This window comes from Mercenaria mercenaria, chromosome 12, assembly GCF_021730395.1.
Source record: "Mercenaria mercenaria strain notata chromosome 12, MADL_Memer_1, whole genome shotgun sequence".
Taxonomy (NCBI): domain Eukaryota; kingdom Metazoa; phylum Mollusca; class Bivalvia; order Venerida; family Veneridae; genus Mercenaria; species Mercenaria mercenaria.
In genome coordinates, this window is record NC_069372.1 from 62970711 (window position 1) to 62995177 (window position 24467).

Below are 24467 nucleotides of genomic sequence, written 5' to 3' on the forward strand. Positions count from 1 at the left end.
TGACTTGGTATCTTCCTTATACTCAGAGAGCCCACTGTATGTTTCCATCCAGTACTTACCACCAGTTCTAAAGTATCGCTATCTGACTTGATATCCTCCTGTATTCTCTGAGAGTCCAGTATATGTTTCCATCCAGTACTTACCACCAGTTCTAAAGTATCACTATCTGACTTGATATCCTCCTGTATTCTCTGAGAGTCCAGTATATGTCTCCAACCAGTACAAACTAGTTCTAAAGTATCGCTATCTGACTTGATATCCTCCTGTATTCTCTGAGAGTCCAGTATATGTTTCCATCCAGTACTTACCACCAGTTCTAAAGTATCACTATCTGACTTGATATCCTCCTGTATTCTCTGAGAGTCCAGTATATGTTTCCATCCAGTACTTACCACCAGTTCTAAAGTATCACTATCTGACTTGATATCCTCCTGTATTCTCTGAGAGTCCAGTATATGTTTCCATCCAGTACTTACCACCAGTTCTAAAGTATCGCTATCTGACTTGATATCCTCCTGTATTCTCTGAGAGTCCAGTATATGTTTCCATCCAGTACTTACCACCAGTTCTAAAGTATCGCTATCTGACTTGATATCCTCCTGTATTCTCTGAGAGTCCAGTATATGTTTCCATCCAGTACTTACCACCAGTTCTAAAGTATCACTATCTGACTTGATATCCTCCATATTCCCTGAAAGTCCAGTATATGTTTCCATCCAGTACTTACCACCAGTTCTAAAGTATCACTATCTGACTTGATATCCTCCTGTATTCTCTGAGAGTCCAGTATATGTCTCCAACCAGTACAAACTAGTTCTAAAGTATCGCTATCTGACTTGATATCCTCCTGTATTCTCTGAGAGTCCAGTATATGTTTCCATCCAGTACTTACCACCAGTTCTAAAGTATCACTATCTGACTTGATATCCTCCATATTCCCTGAAAGTCCAGTATATGTTTCCATCCAGTACTTACCACCAGTTCTAAAGTATCACTATCTGACTTGATATCCTCCTGTATTCTCTGAGAGTCCAGTATATGTCTCCAACCAGTACAAACTAGTTCTAAAGTATCGCTATCTGACTTGATATCCTCCATATTCCCTGAAAGTCCAGTATATGTTTCTATCCAGTACTTACCACCAGTTCTAAAGTATCACTATCTGACTTGATATCCCCCTGTATTCTCTGAGAGTCCAGTATATGTCTCCAACCAGTACAAACTAGTTCTAAAGTATCGCTATCTGACTTGATATCCTCCATATTCCCTGAAAGTCCAGTATATGTTTCCATCCAGTACTTACCACCAGTTCTAAAGTATCACTATCTGACTTGATATCCCCCGTATTCTCTGAGAGTCCAGTATATGTCTCCAACCAGTACAAACTAGTTCTACAGTATCGCTATCTGACTTGATATCCTCCATATTCCCTGAAAATCCAGTATATGTTTCCATCCAGTACTTACCACCAATTCTAAAGTATCACTGCCTGACTTGATATCGTCCATATTCTCTGAGAGCCTAGTGTACGTTTACGACCAGTACTTATCAGTTCTAAAGTATCACTGTCTGACTTGATATCTTCAATAAATTCTGAGAGCCCATAGTATGTTTCCGACTAGTACTCACCAATTCTAAAGTAGCACTGTCTCACTTGATATCTTCAATAAACTCTGAGAGCCCATATGTTTCCAGCCAGTACTTACCAATTCTGAAGTTTCACTGCCTGATTTGATATCTTCCATATACTCATTCAGCCCAGTATATGTTTCCGACAGGTACTTACCAGTTCTGAAGTATCACTATCTGGCTTGATATCCTCCATTTACTATTAGAGTCAAGTGTATGTTTCCAACCCGTACTTACCAATGCTTAAGTATCACTGCCTGTCTTGATATTCTCAATTTACTGTGAGAGCCCAGTATATGATTCCAGCTGGTACTTACCAGTCCTAAAGTATCACTGCCTGTCTTGATATCCTCCATATTCTCTGAAAGTCCAGTATATGTTTCCAACCAGTACTTACCACCAATTCTAAAGTATCACTGCCTGGCTTGATATCCTCCATATTCTCTGAGAGCCCTGTGTATGTTTCTGACTAGTACTTACCAATTCTAAAGTATCACTGTCTGACTTGATATCTTCAATAAACTCTGAGAGTCCAGTGTATGCTTCCTCTGCTTGGACCATGGAGTAACTTTCTTGTATCTCCCCCTTCCGTAAAATTTCCCTCACTAAAGCTTTTGGATCCTAAAATGAAACAAGAGCTTACAGGTATTAATGACTTCATCCCAAATCCTGTAACAACATTCTCTTACAGGTATGATCTTTAAAGTCACACAAAATCTGTTTTAACAAATTTCAAATAAGAAAATAATTTATAGCTCTGCAAAAAGACATTGCTGAGATTTCACTAATTCTTACTGAACTTTCTCTTGGATTGTAACATTTCACATTAATGGTATAATACATTAAGTGACATATTAAAATAACGACTTACTGCAAGAAGTTGCTAAGGTAATGTCAAGGTAATATGAAACTAAGTAGATCTGTTTTCTAGGGGAAAAAAATTCTTTTCTGAAGTTTCATTTTTTTCATTTCTGTCCAAAAATATAGGCTCTAAGTTAACCTTCACAAAATCTGTAAACCCAACAAATATTTATAACAGACTGGTTAACAAAACTTTTCTCAAATGTCTGGTTTACATACCTCGTCTTTATCCTCAACACCAGGTTCCCAGTCTATATATGGTAGAATGTCAACAGTTTCTTTCTTAATAAGATCATCTATAGAGGGAATGATTGAAACATCACATACATCCTGAAAATAACATACCAGTATTGTTAAATCAAATATTTACAATTACAGCTGGTACATAATACATATACTCCTAATTACATAATGAATAAGTACATAACCAATACAATATGAAGCAATAAGCCTGTATACCAAGTAACACATTGGAATCATGACAAATATACTGAAAGTATGGAAGTAATGGTTGTAACAAGATGGTCCAGCAATTTTTTCAAAGTTTCCAGTATATACATATGGTATATGGAAAAGTGACCACACCCTCTGGCAGCCATATTTTTGACAAACCAGAATAATTTGGAAAATATTAGTAGAGGCTCACACAACGACCATTTGTGTGAAATTATTTCAAAATGCAGCCAGCAGCTCTTTACCTGGAGATTTTTTAAGTTTCCACCATACAGATGTAAGGAACAGTGACCATGCCCCCAGGCAGCCATGTTCATTGGTGAATCAGAATAAGCTGAACAGTCTTCACAAAGGGTCACCAAAGGAACATTTGAGTGAAATTATTTCAAAATTGGGCCTGTTGTTTCTGACAAAAAGATTTCTAAAGATTCTAATATATAAATATAGGGCAAAAATTACCACGCCCACTGGCAGAAATCCTTTTTTGACAAATCTGAATAATTTGAATAATCTTGGTAGAGGCTCACACAAAGACCATTTGTGTGAAATTGTTTTAAAATCTGGCCAGCAGTTCATGCAAGAAGATTTTCACTATATAGTGACTTCACCTGGTGGCCATGTTTTTTGACCAATTGGAATAATTTGAACAATCTTGATTGAAGGTTATATAAGAATCATTTGTGAGAAGTTACCTCAAAATCAGGTTAGCGTTTTAGATGTCATTTGAAGATTTTTATATTTTCAGCTCTGGTGTCCCCTACGTGTAACCAAGCGGAATAGGGACAGGCAAATCATTTGGCTAGCAGAGATTACACTATGCCAGGTCTGCCCATCTGGATATGAATACAAACATCTCTTATTTCTGCTGACATACAGTAACTTTTTTTCTTCCATATCATGACAGACTTGGTCATAAATGATAGCCTTACAGACAGAAAACAAAATGAAGAAAGATCTAAACTTTTGAGAGAAGTCTGATGCAAACTGTTATTTTACTACAGCCTGAATTAATAAACATAAACCTGTTGTCTGTCCTCTATGGCCACAAAGCTGGTGTATGATGTCACAATGCTGTATTTCTTGCTCAGGTCAATAATGTACTGTTTCTTCTCATTCTTTAAAACCTACAAAATAATAAAACAGTATCTTAAAGTTATAGAAGGCAAAAAAAAGCTTAAACTACTTCACACCAAAACTTATGTTAACTACATATGTTCCGATAGCACAGTGGTGCCCCCACTTACTGACACTTTATGATCATATTACTTGGTGACAACGAATGACTGAGTAATCTTTCATATTACCTTTGGTTGGGAGTGTATGTTGGGAAGTTTGGTTGTCAGGGGAGGGAAACCAGGGTTGTCAATAAAATTTCATGGTTCGAAACAAAAAATGGAGGTTTTTGATTGTGTTTAGTTAACTTTTATTGCAATCTTCCATACAGCGAACCTTGAGAAAATACGAAACAGCTGTGGGTACTATGTCACCAGTAAGCCATATAACTAGCACAATCTATTTCCAAATCAAACTTTGATATTCGATATAAATTTCAAAAGGGCACACATTGCCCTGCAATATCTGGACCGACATTTAAAAATAATTCTTGAACCTTGTTTGTCATGTGTATGAAGTTCCATTAGAAAAACTCAGCTACCACCACAACTGTTTTTTTTTTCCAACAGACTATCAAACTGACCTTAATATGGTTTCAATATAACCCCTAAACCTTAGTTGCAGTTTAATAACTAGCCAGATAGATCCACAAAGTATATCTAAAATACTGGCTGGACACTTACCTGGTGTTTGACTCTGTCATCATCTAGAATACCATTCTCAAAATCTGTGATCACAGCCCTCGCTGTCAGCTGGTGTAGCATCTGTTAACAACAAGTGAATGCAATAAATTTCAGTATTACATAACAGATTTCAATCTAAAATTCAATAATATCTCTGTTGCAGAGTTAGACTCTGAATATATTTCTCAACACACAGCATATCAGCTTAATGCAGTTTCAATAGTGTAGTTCTATCAAAAAAAAAAAAAATGTTGTAAGGTTATCAAATATTTATTTTGACCTAACATCAGACCAAGTTTGGGAAGATATTTAAAGGATTTTCTATTTTCAGCTCTGGTGACCAAAAGGGGTCTCGAGGAACCATTGAACAAACTTGCAAGGGGTCCATGCCAGGATGCTATCCACTCTGACCTGTCGTTTCTGGGCAGAAAAGTTTTATGTAAAATGTTCATGTGGGACAAAGGATAAAGAACAAAGGGCACCAGACCACCAAAAACGACTTAGTAGTTTGTTACTTACAGTTCCTGATGTTATATTCAGATCTACTGTAGACACCATTGTAGATATTTCATTACCATCAATCTTGGCCTTTAGTGTTGCCTGAAATTATCATTGTTACAGTAATGAATTGTACTGAATCAACTTACACTTGCTATAATTACTCATTTATTAATAGATTTAGCTTGAAATCTTATTTAGAATATGAAAATACTCTGCTATTTAAGGAGGTAGGTTACCTTCATATTTGTATGTGCGCATGTCCAACCGGAAGCTAATGTGACGATTTACGACGACGTTTACGACAAACTAAATGTGTTTGTATATTCATTCTTCTGATAACAAATCATGAATTTGTCTTCGATCTGATGCTTTATGGTTTAATAATGCAGAAATAATGAATAAATTGCCGCAGAAACGCTTCAAAACAATGTTGCCTTAAAATGACGTCATTGACGTCATGACGTTACGTGTCAGTTACCGCGCAAAATTAATAGCTTTTATCTTGAAAGTACGTAATTCTGTACATTTTCTTTATTTTAACTATTTTCAACTAACCATTATTTGCTGAAATATTTTTTATGAGTCTTTTGCTCTGAATAATAATCAATATTTTGCTTCCTTTATGTAGTTATATTGAAATGTTATGCGGAATGTAAGAAAATGGATGATGGCAACCAATGTTATTTGGAATATAGTTGGGTGAAAGGTTACTTGTTACGGCCATTTTCAAATAGAAAGTCTAGCAGTTTGATTTGTAATACCTATTTTTCAGGTTCCATTGATAATTTTTTACTTACATACTAAAACTAAGATCTAAAATTGTTCAAATTTCAGTAGAAAATTGTGGTTTCTTGAATTGAATTGATGTTACCATGGAAACGAAGCCCGTGACCTATGTATCTAAATGTAAAATTCAAAAGCGTTGACACTGGTCTATTTAAGAAACACAGCTTCGGCTTTTTATTTTCATTTCAACAATATCCATGAGAATAACAGCAGCACGCGGAACGATTTTTCCATGAAAAATGGCAGACGAGGGGTACTGCTGTACGTATTCTAAGCTGTGAAATTTGTTTAAATAAATGTAAATAACACGAAAATGTAACCTACATTACAAATAGTATGTTTTAAAGCTACATCAACTAGAAAGATAATCTTATTCAATATTTTTTTTTTAAGAAATTACGACAAACAGCACGATATTCTATTTTAAACATCTCTGTTGCCATGGTTACTTTAAAATTTAAGAAAAATAGGGTACCATGTAAAGTGTTTGGTATTTTGCTAATAATATTACCCAAATATTTCATGTTGGTCATTAACAGAATGACACTGAAGCCGTCGAAAACCCCTATTTTTATACATAGTTGTTTAAAAATGAGAGAAAATGCGTTACCATGGAAACACGAGCCCCGCGACATATACATTTTAAGCTTTTATTAGAAAGATAACGTGCATACCAGTAAAATTATCAATTATGCAGACTTCTACGGATATCAATGAAACTAAAATACACTGAAAAGTGTTAAATATCCGTATTTTCCTTCTTCTTTCAATATGAAATACCTTTGGAGGGTCATGTTCTTTAAACCTGGATAAAAATTGAACTTGAAGGGACAGAGACAAACGAAATTGAGATTGTAGCAGTTAAAACTTCATATTACACGAAATACAAAAACATGCTGCGGTTCAACTAATTTGAATTTACCCTTGTAACAAGGTATCCTACCTCCTTAAGACATTTCAAAAGTTACTTTCTTTCATTCATAAGCTGTCTTAAAAGTGTAGAAAGAGTAGAGCTCAAGATTATTTCTTTAAAATATCAAAAATCTTTCCATAAATAACTTGGTATTAAAGTTGGAAACATACTTCTACAATGTACAGATGATTAAAAATTAAACAAATCAGGTGATGCAGTAAACAATTATTATACATGACAAGTGCAAACTTGAAAAGTACAATAAAAGCTGTGCTAAAGAACACCTCCAAGTAAGGATCATTATTATAAATCCTCCTTATAAAGGCCACTATTTTCTCTTCCTTTAGCCATAAAAAGTGTGAATTTACCTGTGCTGAGAGACCACCTGTCAACAAAGGGTGGTCTTTTCACACAGGTTTAACTGCACTTAATTACCTTGATTCATTCATATGAAAACTTGAAGCCTTAACAGGTGTAGAGGAAAGAATCACAGAAGCAGCGACATGACAATCATGCAAGTATAAAAACTTGTCACATTTTTCGAGTCCGCTATTATTCTACTTGGTTGCATTCTTTGCTTCCAGAGGATCTTTTTACAGATTTTATTTTACATTTGCCTCACCTGAGTACAGCTCTCTACAAATCCATACACAACTTGTCTACATCCACTGAAGAGACAAGGTATGTGACTGGGTGCTTGTGTTGGGGGTGTGGCCTTTTCATTGGTCTGGAGCCAATCAACATGCACATTAGATAAGCCAGGCTGACATGCCTTCTCAAGTTGGAAGAGTATTTTCCCTTGCCACTGTGATTTGGAATCAGTATTGTAATGTTGGTAGGTTCCTCCGCTGACAGTTGAAATGCTCCGCAATAAATGATGGTTCACTGTTGAGCTGAAAAAAACATGCCTTATCCTACTATATCAATTCAAAATTCAAGAAATTAACAAATATGTGAATTTGAGAAAATATTTTAGGACTTTTTTTTACTGCAGAGACGTGGTAGATCTAATTTCACTTTGCAATACTTCTAAGATATACTTAGCTGCCAATACATATACAATCATGAATACAATTACAGCGGAAATGCTCTATTGACACCTTTGACACCTTCAGTTTTTATCTTCAGTGCTTAAAAGACACCTCTGTCAATAATTTGAAAATCTTAAAAATTTAAGCACGTTCAAGTTGTTTATACTGATCTTTATTTAATTCTTCATTCATTTAATTTTGACTTGAAATTCATTTTGTTATTTGTATCACCAAAAAGTGATCTGGTTTAAAGACTAAGTTATACCTCACTCCAAGAGTAAATACTCTTATTTTTTGGGAAGTTGTCTTTACTGCCTTCAAAACTGAAGATTCCTGAGTCACATGACCATCTGATATGAGAAAGAGGCTCTGGCTATGTCCAATAGCAGACAACAGTATCTGTGTGGCATGTAAGGGTTCCCACAATTCTGTGGAGCCAAGATTGGACCTTGCTTCCTGAAAACAGCAAAGAGGTAACAATGTCCATTCGACAAGCATTCCCTGCTTTGTAATGTTAGTTAATTTGAATATCCATCAATGTATAAAGAAGTAATAGACGGACAAGAAAAATGAAATAACCTATTTTTCTATCTGAATACTGAACAGACAAGAAAAAATAAGATGTTTGGCCTCTATGATGTAGTAAGAACTTGAGATTCAGCTGGGGATGTAAGCCTTGTATGAAACATATTGTCCAGTTAAGATGAATGCTTCTGCCAATATGTTTGATAACACACTGATGCCAAAACATATTTAACCTCTTTGAGTAAGTAGGCTAGGTCTTGTATGTGACATATCATCCTGTTATGACCCTCAGTAATGATATCTTACCAAGCAAAATAAAGTTCTAGTCTAAATAGGAGTTTTGAATACAAACCTAAATATTTTTGCATGCACACACAACTATGCCCCTCACCTTTCAATGGTGATGGCATAAAAATCAGTTTTTTGACAAAAGCTTTGTTTCTAATCTGATTCTGACCTGTGTTCTCTTTCTGTCAAGCTCTCTCTCAACCTACTGTCTGTGATACTATAAAAATCTGTCAGATCCATTAACAATATAAAATTACCTGAATAAATTGTTTAGCAAGCTGTGATGAGAAGTTGTTGTATTTCTGTGATGAAGGGAATAATTCTCTGTATGTACTACCAAACACAACAATGTTGAACCTGCACTGTTGTGGCAAATGATCCATTGCTAAAAGGGCCACCTGAAACAGAAAAGAATTCTTAATTAATCATAAAAACATATCAGGTTGATATCAAATGGGTGTTGTTAAAGTATGGAATTTATTGGACAAAATGAATAAAATCATATTATTTTAGACTCTGGTCAGTCAGTCCAATACTAGAAACTACACAAATCTAAGATTCTTGATATTATAAACTCAATAACAAACAACCTAGAGTAAAACATGTTACCATGACAACAAAGACAGTTTGAGTGATATAGCTAATTGATCTTGAGCTTAATGAAGAAGAAATATTGGTAAAACTATAGATGTTCCCCAAATTATAATTATTGAATGTTAAAAGAACAAAAGTGCAATTCACTGACTGGGCAAATATCGTATGCAAATGTTGACTGATCAAAGGGCAATAACTCAGTGAAAAATTATCCGACCAGAACACAAAGATAATATGCACATCTCCTCTTGATAGTGAAGCTTCCTAGAAGTATCACTAAATTCAAACCACTGGTTGCTGAGAAATACTCTGGACAATAATATTGGAAAGATGGATGGACAAAGCGGCAATTATATGCTTGACAAACAGAAGTTATTTATTTAGGTTTACTCATTTAATTTATATACTACAAGTACAGCCATGAGATATTACCCTACAATAACAATCTTACAGAGTTATAAAATGTGCGCATTTATGAGATAATAAGTTTATCAACTGTCAAATTCTGATATCAGTTTGAATGTGGAATAAGATCTCAAAAGTGCAAAATAGATCTTCTTCTTCTTGGCGTTCACCAAAATAGATGTACCTGATATCTCTTCTCTACTGCAGAGTTGTTTCAGCAGGTCATAGGCTTCCCATGAAGGCATAAAATCAGCAATAACATGTTACAGTAAAACAATGAACGTCAAAGCCACAAGGTGATGAGCAAAATACTCAGGTAGTCCAGAGTTTCAAGAGATCCAGACATTGGTAGTCCAGAGTTTCGAAAGATCCAGACATTGGTTCTCAATTGTATTTTTACCTTTTTAGCTTGTTCTTCAGCTGCACCTTTCATTGAATTTGACATGTCAAGAACAATTGTAATGTCAGGTTCTGTAACAGATTCTGTCTCAAACTCTGGGTAGAATGTCAGCATACATGCCTACAATAGGTAAACATTTCAAAGTGTGACATTTTCTAGTTACATGTTGACATTTATATTGGATGTCTCTCAGGCCTAACTAAACTAAAGGAACCAGCGTGGGAGCCATCTGGTCTAGTCGGGTAATGGCTGCCAGGTATTTGAACACTAATTTTTCACTTGGCATGGCAACAGAGGTCTAAATTGTGGCTAGTTTTTGTTTAAAATTCATTGTGGATGTATTGTTGACATTTTGGTAGGAAAAATGGGAGAGCAGGTTGTATTTGGTGAAGTCAAGCTCAATTTTAGTATGAGTAGTACTTCCAGGTCACATCAGTGTGATTTTGATGTCAGTTTACAGTAAGTAAATGTGACCAGAGAAATCTCTCCTAGAAGATACATGACCCCTACTTTTCTCTTCATTTTATATCAGTTTTATCATAACTCTTTAAAATAAGGTAAGGATTTGTTCTCTGGAATGGGTCTAGCTATGTTTGGTAGCTCTTTGAAAAAGGTCAGTTTTATATAGAATATATAGGGAAAACTGTTTAGGCTATTGTGACCTATAAGAAAATGTGGGCAAAAATTGAGATTTGTTCAGATATTGATATAAATGAACTAGTGTGGTCAGATTTTGGTAAAAAATGAGCATTTCATTGATATATTGGTGCAAAAAATGATAAAAACCCAAAAAATCACATTTTCACTGTTTTGGGGGTATTTTTTTTAAAAAGTGCAAATTTGCACTCTAAATTATGCCCATCTATACCTTTCAGAGGGGACATTTGGTATATTTCAAAGTGTTAATGTGTAATTTGCTTGCAAATTATGGTGAAAATTTATGAAATAGGGCAAAAACCAGCTCTGGCTAGAACTGGTTAAAAATTGTCGCGACATCAGTTTTGAAGGAAAATTGGCGCAGGGACCCGCGTTACTGAAAATGTCATAAAACCTGGAAAACTGATTTAATTAAGCTGAAACTTGGTATTTTTCATGCAGATGTGTTACTGGTACTATACAAATGAAATTGAGACTATTACAGAAAAACAGTTTTTCTTATAGGCCTAACTAAACTAAAGGAACCAGCGTGGGAGCCATCTGGTCTAGTCGTGTAATGGCTGCCAGGTATTTGAACACTAATTTTTCACTTGGCATGGCAACAGAGGTCTAAATTGAGGCTAGTTTTTGTTTAAATTTCATTGTGGATGTATTGTTAACATTTTGGTAGGAAAAATGGGAGAACAGGTTGTATTTGGTGAAGTCAAGCTCAATTTTAGTATGAGTAGTACTTCCAGGTCACAGCAGTGTGATTTTGATGTCAGTTTACAGTAAGTAAATGTGACCAGAGAAATCTCTCCTAGAAGATACATGACCCCTACTTTTCTCTTCATTTTATATCAGTTTTATCATAACTCTTTAAAATGAGGTAAGGATTTGTTCTCTGAAATGGGTCTAGCTGTGTTTGGTAGCTCTTTGAAAAAGGTCAGTTTTATATAGAATATATAGGGAAAACTGTTTAGGCTATTGTGACCTCTCAGTACCCAAATATTTTGTATTGTAAAATATTAACTTCTATAACAGTAAAGAGAAGATATTATTACATTAGTGTCTTTTCATACTGAATTCATTAAACGTGTTAAATAAAATAATAAAATGCCCAGCTCTGCGAAGTATTTTATCAATTTTATTCAATGAGTTCAAAATTTAACAAATTTAATGTGGAAAGACACAAATGAAATATTCTTTTTATCACATGCAAGCTTTTCCTGTTGAAACATCAAAATTTCTTCTTTCTTTACCTATTATAGACAAATTAATTTGACCAACGTCTCCTATAAATAAACTATGACAACGTCAAAGCTTTATTACACTAGTCTAGTGTATTATCAAATGTATGTAATGTCTTTATTTCTATCCCACGACGTTAAGTATGTGATAAAACATAATTATATAATATGTTCATTGTAAATTGCATACAGAACTGCAAAAGTGTATGTGAATAAAGATGCAGATACAAAAGAACAGTTCTGTGATGTAGGAAATTATGTTATATTGTAATTTAATAAAATGATAAACCTGTGTATTATCTGTTGGATGTCTCTCCACCCACATTCTGGGAACATGGACCTCAGCCAGATATACATACAGCTGGAAACCATCATCAAATTTACTCTTCTTGGGAAGGGAGATAACTGCTTTTGTTGCTGTTTTCTGAAATATAAAGTTTTGTTAGGTTAACTGTCTCCCTTTCTCAAGTTCTCCAGAGGTATCTGGCAATTTTACAACACCCTTACCATGCTTGACATGATTGATTCTGCCTTTGCGACCAGTGTAGATCATAATCACCCTGCACATCCTTGCAGTCTGATCATGATCTGCACTGTATGCCATTCAGTCAGTATCTTTTTGGTATGCACCCTTTTTAACATTAAATGGTGCTGTCCAAACTGACAGATGGACAAGTTCATTATAGAAATTTAGCAGGGTAAGGGGCAGACAAATAACTTAAGACATATTATATTTAGACAAGATATCATTGTAATCTGTCAAACTGGGACATCATTTAAAATTTGCTGGGTCTCATACAATCTATGGTTCTATCATACTGACAACACTAGTAGGCAACAGCCTTTTTAAGGAAGAGATATTACTTCTACTACTTAAGGCTATTTCCTGATACAAAATACAGTCAAACCTGTAATAAGCAGCCAGCCAAGGAAGGGACACATCTCTCGCTACTTAAGGCAAGTGACTGCTTAAATCAGGTGGAAATATAACAAATATTAAGTTTAAAAGCTGGCTGACTGACTGCATAAGGTGGTAGATAAGGTATTCTTGCATACCAGATGGGGATTTCTGGTGATTTCACCGGTGCTGGAAAACTCCATCTTACACCCCGGGGCGACGTATAACGAACTACATATGTACAGATGATGTGTGTAGTAATAATAATGTTTTTCGTAAAACGGATAAAAATTAAATACCTTGATATTTCCTCTTTGTTCCTTATAGCATATTTCTCGATTCAAAAAACGTTATTTTAAGGAAATAACATAACGTTTCATTGCAGATGATAAAACAAAACCAGAACTCTTACATTGTTTTCGTCTCTGTAACGTCATGATGTACTTCCTGTTTATGGACGTAAAGTTCCCGCGCTTTGTTAATACGCTACTACAAGATTTGTTTGAATTTAAGTTTTACTCTTCTTTGTTGAATATGGTATGCAAGAAAAAGATTTTATCACTGGCTGTAGGTGCAGATGGGAATATCCGGCTCTCGGGTAACTGTTTATGCGGTCTCTCGGCTGGAGCCTCGTAACTGCCTAAACAGTTACCCTCGAGACCGGAAATTCCCATCTGCACCTACAACCAGTGAAAGAATCTTATAAAATGTGAAGAGAGCAGAACATTAACTTAAATGTCTGACCTTACACTTGACCCTGTGAGAAGGTGACTGTATCTTCCTGATGTCAAAGGGCATCTCTATGGCAACCATTAGAGAAATATAACATCTCTTGTTGTCTGACACTTTGACTGAATCAGTAGTGGTCTGTAAAAGGAGAGTAAATCTGTAAATATTAATTCAAACAAAGTTTTTCAAGCATGTGAGATTACTTCAAAGACATGTATTCATAAATATCTCAAAAGGATCATGTAATAATAAGAATTTAATTTATGACTTTTCTGTGCCTTCTAGCAATATTGGCCCACCTTGTGCCTTAACTGCCCGAGGTCTTTAGCCCAAGGTCCATTACAAAACTATGTGTGTTATTATGGCTAGGAGGCACACACAAGCCATTTATAGATCTTTTTATTATATTCATTATCTTCATATTTCTCTTAGTATTTTCATTCATCATATTTTCTACAGACTTATAAGTATAATGTATTGATTTTTTTTTCATCCACTATGCCATCAATATCTGACAATCTTATCTGAAAATGTTCAGCACTCTCTCATCTGCATTACTGACATTGCTACATGTTTTTAACCACAGAATGCAACAACATTACAATTGCCAAGGGCCACTTTGCTTATAGCTAAAGATGCACACTGCACCATTATGGATCCACAAATCATGGCCATAATGACCATTTTCAAGGATGTTTGTGTTACTATTTATAGTATCACATGAAATAGTAAATGACTATTTCCTGGTAAAAGGTATTTTACTTTTAATTAGATGTTGCTCCCTTGGTGCTAACCATCTAGACAATTATAATATAACACATGTATATCACTTATACAGTAAAACCTTGAATGCTTGGGGTCACCAGGGGGACAATCAAAATGGTCAAGTTACCCAGGAAACAAAGAAGATGTAAGCAAAAACAATAGTAAACCACATGATTTCCTTGAGCAAGCCTCGGTTCTTAAAGCATTGATGCTCATGCAAGCAATATTTCAATGTATTATGAAATATGGCCTGGGCAAACTCTACTAAAACATTAATAAGAAGACATAATTGCATTTTTCATAGACCTGAGAAGTATTGAATTATGTGTACAAAAGTTTTCTTTTAACAACTGCTTTAAAGAATGGAATATTACTTTGTTTTACTCAGTTTTATTTCACACTTACCTGTGTTTTTTGAGAAAGAGCTCCATCTCGTAACCATGGTGCAACTGATGCAGGAATGTTAAATGTGATTGCCTCCCCTTGAACTTGTAGCTCCGAAATATATGTAATCTTGATAAGAACATCTGATTTTGGTGGCAAATTGCCAACACTAACAGAGAACACATTCTGCAATGTACATTTTCTTGCATTTTTAAATTAGTCTTAAAATTTATTTGTTCATTAAAGCTTCTTGCCTACAGTTGTGAAGAAATATTTTCAACATGTTCATTTTCAGCAAGTGTGGCACAGTGTATATGACCCTGAAAAATGAAGAAGTGAATTGAAGTAAGTGTCAGATATTAGTAAAAAAACAAGAGGGTCATGATGACCCTGGATCGCTCACCTGAGTAATATGAGCTACATGTTTCAAATGTCAAAATGATGATTTTTAGAAAAATTTTGGGAAGATTTTCCGATGTACAATCAAGTAACCCTCGGGGCAGGGCCAATTTTAACCCAGGGGTCATGATTTGAACAAAGTTTGTACAAGTCTACTAGGCAATATTACATATCAAATATCTAAGATCTAGGCCTTCTGGTTTATGTTTAGCAAATTTATGAAGATTTCTCTATGTACAAACAAGTAACCCCTGGGCTGGGTCAATTTGACCCTGGGGGTCAGATTTCAATAAATTTGTAAAAGGTCCACTAGGCAATGCTACATGTCAAATATCTAAGCTCTAGGCCTTCTGGTTTATTTTAGAAATTTTGAAGATTTTTCTATGTACAATCAAGTAACCCCATGGGTGGGTCAATTTGACCCGGGGGTCATGATTTGAATAAATTTTGTAGAAGTCACTAGGCAATGCTACATGTCAAATATCTAAGATCTAGGCCTTCTGGTTTATTTTTAGATTTTTTTAAAGATTTTCCTATGTAAAATCAAGTGACCCCTGGGCTGAGGTCAATTTGACCCCGGGGGTCATGATTTGAACAAATTTTGTAGAGTCCACTAGGCAATGCTAAAGTGAAATATCTAAGCTCTAGGCCTTCTGGTTTATTTTTAGAAATTTTTTGAAGATTTTCCTATTAAAATCAAGTGCCCCTGGGCGGGTCAATTTTGAACCCGGGGTCATGATTTGAACAAACTTGGTAGAGGTCCACTAGGCAATGCTTCACACCAAATATCTAAGCTCTAGGCCTTCTGGTTTATTTTTAGAAAATTTTTGAAGATTTTCCTATATAAAATCAAGTGTCCCCTGGGGCGGGGTCAATTTTGAACCCGGGGTCATGATTTGAACAAACTTGGTAGAGGTCCACTAGGCAATGCTTCACACCAAATATCTAAGCTCTAGGCCTTCTGGTTTATTTTTAGAAAATTTTTGAAGATTTTCCTATTTGAAACAAGTGTCCTGGCGTGGTCAGTTTTGACATAACGGGGTCAGATTTGGGAATGTGAATCTTGTGTTTAAGAGGATTCTTTACAACTGTTCACAACCCCACACGACACGACATCTAAGCTCTAGCTCTCGTTTTGAGAAAAAAAGGATCATTAAGATTTTCTCATACTAAAATATAGTACCCACTCGGGTATTTGTTTTTACCCGGGTTCATTTTGACAAATTTGGTAAGCACCATAGGCAATTACACACCAAAAAATTAAGCTCTAGGCATACTGTTTTAGACAAACAGAACTTTTTTAATGTTTTTCTTTCGGTTGCTATGCAACAGAATGTTCTGTATGAATTCATCTTTAAAAATTTTGAAATGCTGCCATGCCCAGGATCAAAATTCATGTGAATGTTGGGTTTAATTTTTTTTTTTCAATGAAGAAATTTTTTTCAACTGTTACATTAGGACTGATCATATATGACATTAATACAAATATCACCTATCATTCGTTTGCAGTGATTGCGTAAACAAGGGATGTTGATTTGTCTTTTATTTCTGACAACATTACAGTTCCAACTCAAGTAGTTTTGTTATTTTAAATTCCTTTGCAAAATAAGGATAAGTCCAGTTACTTCATCCATTTTTTAAGACAAAAAGAATTTTGAAAAAAAAAAAAAACTGAGAACCAGTCACTTTAAGGCAGTGAATCAGTACTTTCCGTGCAACTGTGCATTATTCAAATCATTTTGGGGCATTCTTTAGTGGTTACACCAACATGGCTTTAACAGTGCTGTTTATTAACTGTATAGAAAAGTCAAAGTCAAAAGAATCATCATATATTCTGTTTAGACATCATATTAATGAGAAAAATGACCCTTGTCAGAAAAGTTGTTGTATTAAACTAGGTGCTCTTCAGATATTTATGTTAGGGACTTCAGACCATTACAAACTCTTTTTTTTTGCAAGAAACAAATCACTCTGTATCAAAATTCAGCAACTGTTTCCTGCAGAGTAATAACAGGCTTCTAAATCTGTGAAATATCTCCTCTGCAGAATTTGTGCATATTTCAAACCTATACTTACACATTACATATATTGAGGATATTTGTTTATTTCACTGTAAGATGAAATATCTTTCACGCGTGAACACCAGATGCAATATCTTCACGAGCTGCATAGCCACAAATGAAAATGTAAGATATGGTGTTCATGAGAGAAAGATATTTTTTTATCTTACATGTAAAACTTTATTTCACGTTTTGACTAAATTTACCCATTTCGCAGTTTCTTACCAGTGAAAAATATATTTTGATATTTTTGACTCGTACCAAGTTTGGTTTTAATATTCCTAAGACAGTACCACACAATTGCAGCATTATAATTGGTTATACTATACATACTGGTGTTTCCTCTTCCATCAAGTAGGCACCATCACCCCTGGCAACTGCCTCTTTGTACTCCTTCCTAGCTTTACTCTTCTCTTTTACCTCACCTACAAAATATATACAGGTATTGTACATCAAAATGAAAATCCTCTACTAGAAAAAAAGAGCTGCAAATCATAGCAAAACAGATCACATGCTAAACTGATGTAATAGCATAAAAACAGAAAGGAACTGTTTTGTCAACAAACATGGTTTTATTGAACTTATTTCGAATTTATACAGTAGACTAGTAGCGACAATCGGCCACTTCAGTGTATTTACTCATTTTGAAATACTATTCCTGAATTCCTTTGCCGCTGTATTGAAGCATATAGCTTTCTGTAACAATTGGCAAAAACTGAAAAGGACATACAGAGAATACTATGTAGTCACTTCAAGCTATTTACTTTAAACCTTCCAATGTGCATAGTAAATGTTAGTCAATTTAAAAGAAATACTTAATTATAATAACCCTTACCTATAATATGTTTCCCATTAATAAAAGCCTCAAATCCACACACGGCTGCAGTATCATCCAGTGGAAATACATACTTGGCTTCTATAGCTGTGTCATTATCATTCCTGTATGCTTGTAGTACCACAACCTATACAAATATAAACTTTATATAATCTCTGTTTATGTGTCATAAATCAGCAGCAACTTCTACAAACCTTTCCAACTGACTGAGACTATAGAAAATTCATATGCAAGGTGATTTAATTCAAGAACTTAAGGTTAGTATTAGCCCAACAATAATTGGATGCTTTTATAGTCATGGTTCAGCATTTCAGACAGAAGATGATTGAAATTAAAATGTAACTAGAGTTGCCACAGGAGTGACGAATCATACCCCCACAATATGGCCTTGTCATAGAACTAAGCCAATGTCAAAGCCAAACTTGCTTGACCTTTGACCTACTGACCTCAAAATCAATAGAGGTCATCTGCTGGTCATGATCAACCTCCCTATGAAGCTTCATGATCCTCAGCCCAAGCGTTCTCAAGTTATTGTCCAGAATCCAGGTCACTCTGACCTTTGACCTCTGGAAATCGAAATCAATACGGGTCATCTGCTGGTCATGACCAACCTCCCTTTTAAGTTTCGAAATCCTAGTCTCAAGCGATCTGCACTTATTGTCAGAAAACTGTTTAAATGTTCCTGATCACTGTGACCTTAACCTGTGACCTACTAACCTCAATATCATTAGTGGTCAACTGCTGGTCATAACCAACCTCCCTATCAATTTTCTTGATCCTAGACCCAAACGTTCTCATGTTACCATCCGGAAACCGTTTAACTGTTTTGTGTTATTGTGACTTTGACCTTTGACCTAGTAATCTCAAAGTCAAACTTGACCTGTATTTTATTAGTTACACCTGTGTACAAAAATTCATGATCCTAGACCCAAGCATTCTCAAGTTATCATACGGAAACCGTTTAACTGTTCTAAGTCACTGTGACCTTGACCTCTGGCCGACTGACCTCAAAGTCGAACTTGACCTGTACTTGATGATGTTATACCTGTGTTACAAAAATTATGATCCTAGGCCCAAGCATTCTCAAGTTATCATCCGGAAACTGTTTAACTGTTCAGGGTCACTGTGACCTTGACCTTTGACCTACTGACCCCAAAGTCGAACTTGATCTGTATTTTCTGATGTTACACCTGTGTACCAAAAAATCATTTAAATCGGTCAAGCCTTTCATGAGTTATCATCTGGAAAGCATTTAACTGTTCCGAGCCACTGTGACCTTGACCTTTGACCTATGGACCTCAAAGTCGAACTTGACCTGTATTTCATGATGTTACACCTGTGTAATAAAAATTACGATCCTAGGCCAAAGCGTTCTCAAGTTATCATCTGGAAACCGTTTAACTGTTCAGGGTCACTGTGACCTTGATCTTTGATCTACTGACGCCAAAGTCAAACTTAACCTGTATTTTCTGATGTTATACCTGTGTACCAAAATTTATTTAAATCGATCAAGCCTTTCAACAGTTATCATCCAGAAACCATAAAACCAACGGACCGACAGACAAGCTCACTCCTATATACCCTCCAAAACTTCGTTTTTTTGGGGGGTATAATCAGGGACACTGCTTGACCAGAATATATTATGTGTACGCTTAGACTGAAAGGGCTGTCTGGGTTGCATTTTTAAGGTTTTATCTTACAATGAGAGTTGTCCATAAGACAGATGAGGCTCAATTATTTAATAAATTTATCACAGTGTAATGAAACTGATATATGAACATTTGAACAAATTTGAGAAAGAAAGGGGTCCATGCAGAGAAGTTGTCTGTCATAAAGCACCTATCAGCAAACAATCCCTTTATCTTTTTGATAAAGTCAACATCCATGAAGTTTATACTTATCATATATCTAGTGTAGTCAGAGTGATACAATTGTCAGTACAGCTTTAATCACTGAAAGTGTCAATACTACATGTATGATTAAATCACTGATAAAAATCATTCTGTAAGAAATATATCTATCATGTTGGAATATATGACCTTGGACTTAAGAAGACATTGTACATTTATAAAATCATCACTTTTTATGCTGATATTTAAGAAAATTTATAAAGATGGGATGTGCATCATCTAAGGTAGAAAATAACCTTGATATACCTAAATGAAGTATATGAAAAGAGTGTGTGTTTAAGATATCAGATGAAGAAGTTAATTTCATTCAGGATGGGATAGAAACTCTTGTTCATGAAATAGCTAATGAAATATATAAAGATGAATCTTTTCAAGCTAAAATGAATAAGTATTTAATAAAGGCCTTGGGAGAGGGAGGAGTGAGACAGCTTATTACTGGTGTGGGTAGTTTTTATGAGAAAACAAAAAATAGTTTTCCAGATGAATTTGACTTCATTTTTCTTCTTGGAACATTTACTCAAATTTACACTTGGTCATACTTAGATATGAACATTTTTTTTACAACAATAACAGAATTAGTAAAAGATGACGAACATAAGATTCATAAAAGTAGAAAAGCCTTCACCAGAGTAATAAACCGAACCTGTGAGCTTTATTTTCTCTCAAGCTACTACAAGACAGGTCCAGCAATAAGTTTACTATTTCGGTATCAGAATGGAATTGATAAAGAGAGAACTATAAAAGTAGATCTTGTGCCTGCTTTTGCATTTCCAACAATACATTGTAAACAGATTCAACGGAAAATAAATGATATTTGTCCACTGAGACCATTCTGCAAGAAGATATTATCTACAGGATCTTGTTTACAAGTTTACAAAAGAGGAACGACAGTTACTGAAACTGAAGTAAATTTCATGAGAAATATCATGTCAAAAAATCATGTGGAAGTGTACCGGATCCTCAAGTATCTCATAAATGGACATGGCGATGGTGAAAAACTAGAAAATCATTTACTTCATACAGAAAAGAAACACTATTCCTCCTACAAGATTAAGACAATGATGATCTATCATCATTATAAGTGTATAAATCCTGATTCTGCAGATATTGGACCTTGTGTCTTACAGGTGCTAAATGAAATCTGTAAATACAAGCATACAGACACTTTTCCTTCAATAGTTTCAATTCAAAAGTCTTTTGTGGAGAAATATAGGCGTGTTTGAGGAAATATATTTTTTATCACTTGCAATGGATTTACAGAAAATGCAAGAACAGAAAGTTGGTTATGATTATGAGAAGTGCAAAATCAAACAATCAGTTTCTGCACAATATGTAGATTCAGTTTTATGAGAATAAATCAAAATAAAACTAGAGATGCTTTTGAGAAAAGCGCATGTCTCCCACAACTGCCTAATCATCTTGCGCATGTGCTTTCGTGCACCCAAAACGTACCCTATACTACATATTTCACATGCGCTTTCATGCAGGCAAAACACACCCTATACTACTAATTAGTAGTATAGGGTACGTTTTGCCTGTATGAAAGCGCATGCGAAATGAGGATTTTTCTGTAATTCAAGGGCCATAATTCCAAAGTGCTTGAGCTGATTTGGCTAGTTATCAAACTTAGGCGAGGTCTTATGGTCAGACACATTTTGTTTAAGTTTGGTAAAGATCGGGCAAGAAATGTTCGACTTAGAGTGCGGACAAGCTTTGTGACAGACAGACAGACAGACAGATACACAGACTGGAGTAAATCAATATGTCTCCCACACCACTGTGTGGTGGGAGACATAATGAATTCAGAAAGGAGAGGAAAATCTCTTTCTTTTACAAAATGAAAGGAAAATGTTGGGGGACCAGGCAAATCTGCTGCTTGAGCATGTGGTGTTTCACTGTATTATTGAAATGGCTTAGAAATATGTTATGGCTAATCTATAGCTCTGATTTCAGAGACAAACGTGAATGCTTTGGGCAAACTATAATTTGCTCAGCCTCAATGAGTTAATTGAAAACTGTTGTAAATTATTCTTCCAGTTATATGAGTGAGCACTTTTTAATATAACATATTATTAGTAGTACTTTTTTCTTTTTGTAACCTAGATTTCAGATATAAACCTGTTTGCATGCACATTTTTGCCAACAAAGTGACTGTATAATTCGAGGCCTTAATATGAAACTAGCCTAAGTGTACATAAGTAAAGAAGCAGATAAACTAGTTTTGCATTGAACCCACAAAATACTAATAGCTGACAATGGGCCAAAGCAACAGCCCATTCTCAGAACTTGAATTAACTAAGTAAGTTAGTAAATGCTAATCTTCCATAGGGCACTCTTTTGAAGCATATATATACATATGTAAGAACATATATTAAAAAAAGTTTTTAAGGAAATAGAAGAATCCTTTTGAATTTGTGCATTTGAGTTATTCCTCATTTGGTTTCAAATTACAAACAATATGGCATCATTTGACATCATCAATAGAAACAAGGAAGAATCGCTGTGAATAAATGACATCTAATTTACTTACAAAAGAAAACTGATTTGATATCATTGCTAAACATCTCTGTGTAGTATAATCTTTTATTTGTTTCTGTTTAGTAAGGGTTTAAGCTGTCTTATAAAAATCATATCTTTTTGTTTTTACTGACCACACTGTCCGTAAACATTTTGAAAAATGGAAATAATTTACATTTCGGGAACTTTGCTCCCCACAAATGTCAATAGTGACTACTTGGTACAATCTCTTTGCCTAAGAGTAAGATGTATGTGTTTATGTACCTGATGTTCCCTCGGCTAGCAATGTTCGTAACGATAATATGTCATTATATCTACTTACATTTGCCTCACCTCTTGGACAGATTTTGCATATGGATATTTCTATGACATCATTCTGCTCTCAGATTTGTTCTAACAACTGACTGTATAGATCAATACAACTTGATCTAAATTGTCTGAAGCATCATTTCGACTAACTAGTATGATAACATACCTGAATGAATGTAAATCGAACATGTGTATGCCATCAGAATGATATTGAATTTACCATTACCTGTGATCATTAACATCAGCGCAGGGAGAACTTTGCATGTACTGGTGCAAAACACCTGGGATGTTAAAGAACAAGCCTGCCTATTCATAAAGAGCTAGGCTAAGTTTGTCAGATATACCTGTACCCAAAAGGTTCTCTTATCCTGCTTAAGTTATTAAGTGGACAATGTCAATTTTTGTACTTTTAAAGTATTTCCTGGGTATCAAACTTGCCTGAGATATTATGCCTATGAACATTGTGACCAAGTCTGGATAAGAACTACTCAAGTTATAGAGCAGACACTGCAAATATTTTCAATTTTAAGTACTCCAAGGGCCATAACTCAAGGCCTTCGGTATCTGGCTGGTCACAGAAACTGCCCATGACATAATGCCCAAAACATTGCTGCTAAGTTTGGTGACCATTGGATAAGAACTGCTTAAATTAGAGATGGGACACTGTCAGTTTTCACAATTTTGAGTAATTCAAGGACCATAACTTTAGAAAGACTTTGAGGATCAAGCTAGCTATCCACCTTGGCCAAGATATTATGCTCATAAACATTGTGACCAACTTTGGTGAACACTGGATAAGAACTGCTCAAGTCAGACAGCAGACACCGTCAATTATTGCAATTTTGAGTAGTTCAAGGGCCTTAACTCCAGAGTCACAAGGATAATCCAGCTATTTATCCAACATGGCCAAAATGGTGTGCCTATAAACACTGTGACCAAGTTTTGATAAGAACTTAAGTGGACACGGATAGTCCACCTGTCCGTTGCAGGTATTCCCATAACATGTGTAGTTTAACAGGCATATAAAAAGTTGAGATATAAATCTGGTATAATATAATATTTCATTTTATGGAACAATACAACCACTAAATCAACGGAAATTAGTTTCATGGTACCTGTAACTTCTCAACATAACCCACTGGCATGCTTAGAAATTGCCTCGTCTGGTTACAGACAAGATTTATCTATTTCATTTTTTTTTAATTTCCTTAAATTCTTTTTTCTTTTTATTATATTGCAAAATTCTTCTCATCTCCCAAGTATCTATGTCTTGATGAGAGAAGGGACATAATAATGAAAAATCTGAATGGCTTTCATAGCTATCTCCTACGAACAAAGCAAAGAGTCTGAATGCAGTCTCAAATACTGTGCATTACAACATTCCTACATTTTTAGCAGCAAAGGATTGGGATGTTCTTAAATTATACTTTGAACACAAAATATGACAGACGGACAGATGCATGCATGCACCATTATTAAATATGTCCTGTTTTTCTGAAACAAGACTTTTTAAAAAATATTTCTAAACATGCTGTTCTGAAGGAAGGTGCTAATACTGGGTTTATGTTGCTTTAATGTTATTTTATTTGTTGT

General features: G+C 35.0%; 1 protein-coding gene across 1 annotated transcript in view; it reads right to left on the reverse strand.

Annotated features, from left to right (window-relative positions):
• The window catches only part of LOC123533425 (uncharacterized), a 92687-nt gene that overhangs the window by 41860 nt on the left and 26360 nt on the right, over positions 1 to 24467 (reverse strand). Inside the window, exons 14-27 of the mRNA XM_053520618.1 lie at positions 18139 to 18265; positions 17637 to 17728; positions 14866 to 15030; positions 13711 to 13833; positions 12358 to 12492; positions 10183 to 10302; positions 9041 to 9181; positions 8236 to 8426; positions 7562 to 7832; positions 5259 to 5339; positions 4740 to 4820; positions 3966 to 4067; positions 2710 to 2820; positions 2110 to 2250 (exon numbers count right to left, since the gene is read on the reverse strand). Of these exons, the coding sequence (XP_053376593.1) occupies positions 2110 to 2250; positions 2710 to 2820; positions 3966 to 4067; positions 4740 to 4820; positions 5259 to 5339; positions 7562 to 7832; positions 8236 to 8426; positions 9041 to 9181; positions 10183 to 10302; positions 12358 to 12492; positions 13711 to 13833; positions 14866 to 15030; positions 17637 to 17728; positions 18139 to 18265 (1881 nt within the window). The remainder of the gene's footprint in view (positions 1 to 2109; positions 2251 to 2709; positions 2821 to 3965; positions 4068 to 4739; positions 4821 to 5258; positions 5340 to 7561; positions 7833 to 8235; positions 8427 to 9040; positions 9182 to 10182; positions 10303 to 12357; positions 12493 to 13710; positions 13834 to 14865; positions 15031 to 17636; positions 17729 to 18138; positions 18266 to 24467) is intronic.